Genomic DNA, 3,280 nt, shown 5'->3' with positions numbered 1-3,280 from the left:
TTGGAAGGTGACAGGGCCAGAAAGAGTTAATTAACTCAGACTGACCTGACCCATAAGTGAACCTTAAGGACTGGTTAGGAAGATATGTAAATGAATAGAGCTTTGAAATGCAAGTCTGCATTGTTAGAGATCTCAAGGGTAGATGTTTGCTCAGGTCTTGTGATGTAAGCAAACAAGTCTTGTCTATTGCTATAACTTTAATTCAAAGATCAAAAAAGGAATATTAACATTTATAATGATACTTGAGTGAAATAGTATTATTGTCTCTATGTCTCTTTGAAGGTTGTGGTAACCTGTATTGGAACTGTTTAATGGATACATTACCCTGTGCTAAGTGCCGTGATGTTTGGAAGGAGAATTAAGCCTATTGTTTTCTCAGGCCGAAAGGCTGCTGGAAATGTATAAGAACCCGGAGACACGATCCTTCTTCATCTCAGATCTGCTTTGGGTTTCAAGAGGGGGAAACCTTAAGCCACAAGGATTGAGATCCCCAGTCATTGACTGGAGCCACCCTGAATATGGACATTGGACTATAACCTATGGACTATTTCTAAAAGGACTTTTGTCAACTACAAGCTCACCTCTGCTGTATCTGAACCTCAAGAATTGAATTCAAGTCTGTCTGTATATTGATCTTTTAACCAACACTCTCTCGCTTTTCTTGTTTAATGAATTTTAGCTTAGTTAATAAGAATTGGCTATAGCGTGTATTTTGGATAAGATCTAAGTTATCATTGAACCTGGGTATATGACTGATCCTTTGGGGTTGGAAGAACCTTTTCTTTCATATGATGAGATAAGATTTTCAGTAATCATCATCATATCTGACAGGTGTGTCAGGATGGAGGCCTGAGGCTGGGCACTTTAAGGGAACTGCGTTGTTTGGACTTCTGCGTAACCAGTGAGGTCCTATAGAAGCTGTTTTGGGCCGGTTGGTAAATCTAAGTATTGGAATAACCACCAGCGTTTGGGGTTTGTCTGCCCTGTTCTGTTTGCAGTTCACCCTGATTGAGTGACCTCAGCTGGCTCCCACGGGCAGCACCGTCACAATGGGTTTGAGAGTTTTTTTCGATGTGTAAGGTGGTGCTTATAAAGCCACTGGATGGCTCAGGGGGGCAGGGAATGGGACATGGGGCCTTTCCCCTCTAGGGGGCGCTGGCTGCAATCTGGCCCCAGGGCACAGAACTGGCTGGCTCAGGGGGACAGGGAATGGGATACGGGGCCTTTCCCCTCTAGGGGGCGCTGGCTCCGATCTGGCCCCAGGGCAGAGGACTGGCTGGCTCAGGGCAAGGGGCAGATTTTCAGGGGGGTAGCGTTCCCCCCCGAATCGTAGAGCCCGGGGCAGAAATAGGGATACACACTCTCTGCAAACCGGGCACTGAACGTATAGAGGTGGGCCATGCCCTGGGCATCATAGAAGGAAACCTGGCCCCCTTCGTAGTCCAGGTACACCCCAATCCTGTGGGGCAGGGCCTGGGGGTGGAGCACCATTGGGGGCGTGTCCTTGGCCATGAGCTCGGCCCCGCCCCGGAGCCGAATGACCCAGAATCCCTTGCTGGGGGAGGCATGGATCTTCCCTTTGTGGCTGACAGAGGCATGGACCACGCCCAGCGTCCACGCTGGCTTCTCCCCGACCTCCACCTCCCAGTAGCGCCTCCCGGAGGCGAACGCCCCTGCGCCCAGCACGGCCACGCAGAAATCGAAGCGGGCGGGAGTGTCGGGGAGGGGCCGGCGAAGGGGGCCGTCCCGGACCCAGGTGCGATCCTCCGAGAGAACCAGGCAGGGATGAGCCGTGGCGGGATCCAGCGTCACCCGGGGGAGATCTGGGGAGGGAAAAGGAGCAGGGGGGTATGGGGCAGGCTTGGTTTAACATGGAACCCCCCCGGCCCACTCCCTGCAGCACAGCGCCCCCTAGTGACGCACTGGGGCACTGGGTCCAGCCCTGACTGCCAGGGGAGAGCGCCCCCTGCTGAAACCCATCTCTTACCTATGTTGAGGATGGATTTCATCTCCTTCCAGGCAGTATACTGGATCGGCCCTTTGAATTGCCCCAGAGTCTGTGATAGGGACCCCGTATTCGGCCCACAAGGGGTAGCCGGTTGCTGCTTCATCCTATGTAAGAGGGAAGAACCGCCCCCCCCCCATAGGGTGTGTTAGTGAGCAATGAGGATAGAGGTGTGGGGGGAATCAGGGAATGAAGCTGCTTCTGCAGTGGCAGACTTACCAGTCCAGGGAAGATTTTATGTCCTGTGAGGGGACGGACATGGAGAGAGAGAGACAAGGAATTAGTATAGTTCTGTCTCTTTAAGACACTGTGGGGCGCTGGGAGTGGCTGGCTCAGGGGGGTGGGGAACGGGACACGAGGCTTTTCCCCTCTAGGGGGCGCCGGCTCCCATCCGGCCCCATGGTGGGGGACTGGCTGGCTTAGGGGGGTGGGGAACGGGACACGGGGTCTTTTCCCTCTGGGGGCGCCGGCTCCCATCCGGCCCCATGGTGGGGGACTGGCTGGATCAGGGGGGTGGGGAATGAGACACGGGGTCTTTCCCCTCTAGGGGGCGCCGACTCCCACCCGGCCCCATGGTAAGGGATTGGCTGGATCAGAGGTGTAGGGAATGGGAGACGGGGCCTTTCCCCTCTAGGAGGCGCTGGACTCACTGTCAGGAACTCCATGGTGTTCTGCTGGGGCAGGCGGGCCTGGGCCTCGGTGAGCATCTCCTGGGCTGCCTGGCATCTCCCCGCCAGCTCCTGCAGGTTCCTCTGCATCGCCCGCAGCTGGGCTCTGCCCGCCCGCCGCAGCTGATCCTGCCACTCCTCCTCCCGGGTGGCCAGCCAGTCCCGCAGCTTCCCGAACTCCGAGGAGATGTGATCCTCCAGGCTGAGCACCGTCGCCTGGAAAACACCGGCCAACAGCTCTAACACCCCCAGGTACCCTCTAGCATCTCGTCAGCTAATACTGCAGGTACTCTAGCTAATACTCCCTGGGACCCAGCATCCCTTGAGCTAATACTCCCAGGTACCTCCCAGTATCCTTCTATAGCTAATACTCTCTGGGATGCAGCATCTGTCCAGCTAATACTCCCTGGTACTCAGCATTTCATGAGCTAATACCCCCCGACATCCTTCTACAGCTAATACTCCCCGGTACCTAGCATTGCTCCAGCTACTCAAGTACCCAGCAAATTTCTAGAGCTAATATTCCCAGGTACCTAACGACTTGCTGTGGCTAATACTGCCAGGCACACGGGTACCAAGGTCTTTCTCTAGCTAATGCTCCCAGGTC

The 3,280-nt window shown here is 54.9% G+C and overlaps 1 protein-coding gene across 1 annotated transcript; it reads right to left on the bottom strand.

Annotated features, from left to right (window-relative positions):
- Positions 1 to 1,281: 1,281 nt before the first annotated feature.
- Positions 1,282 to 2,889, bottom strand: LOC112115264 (E3 ubiquitin-protein ligase TRIM69-like; the record flags this gene model as incomplete). The annotated part of the gene is made up of 3 exons (XM_026646895.1): positions 1,282 to 1,823; positions 1,988 to 2,057; positions 2,656 to 2,889. Coding segments are annotated over 3 exons (846 nt in total), but the record flags the coding sequence as incomplete, so codon positions are not given.
- Positions 2,890 to 3,280: the final 391 nt, after the last annotated feature.

Source organism: Terrapene carolina, unplaced genomic scaffold, assembly GCF_002925995.2.
Source record: "Terrapene carolina triunguis isolate 2854851 unplaced genomic scaffold, T_m_triunguis-2.0 Scaffold48073, whole genome shotgun sequence".
Classification (NCBI taxonomy): Eukaryota; Metazoa; Chordata; order Testudines; family Emydidae; genus Terrapene; species Terrapene triunguis.
This window is presented reverse-complemented; position numbering and strand designations above follow the sequence as displayed.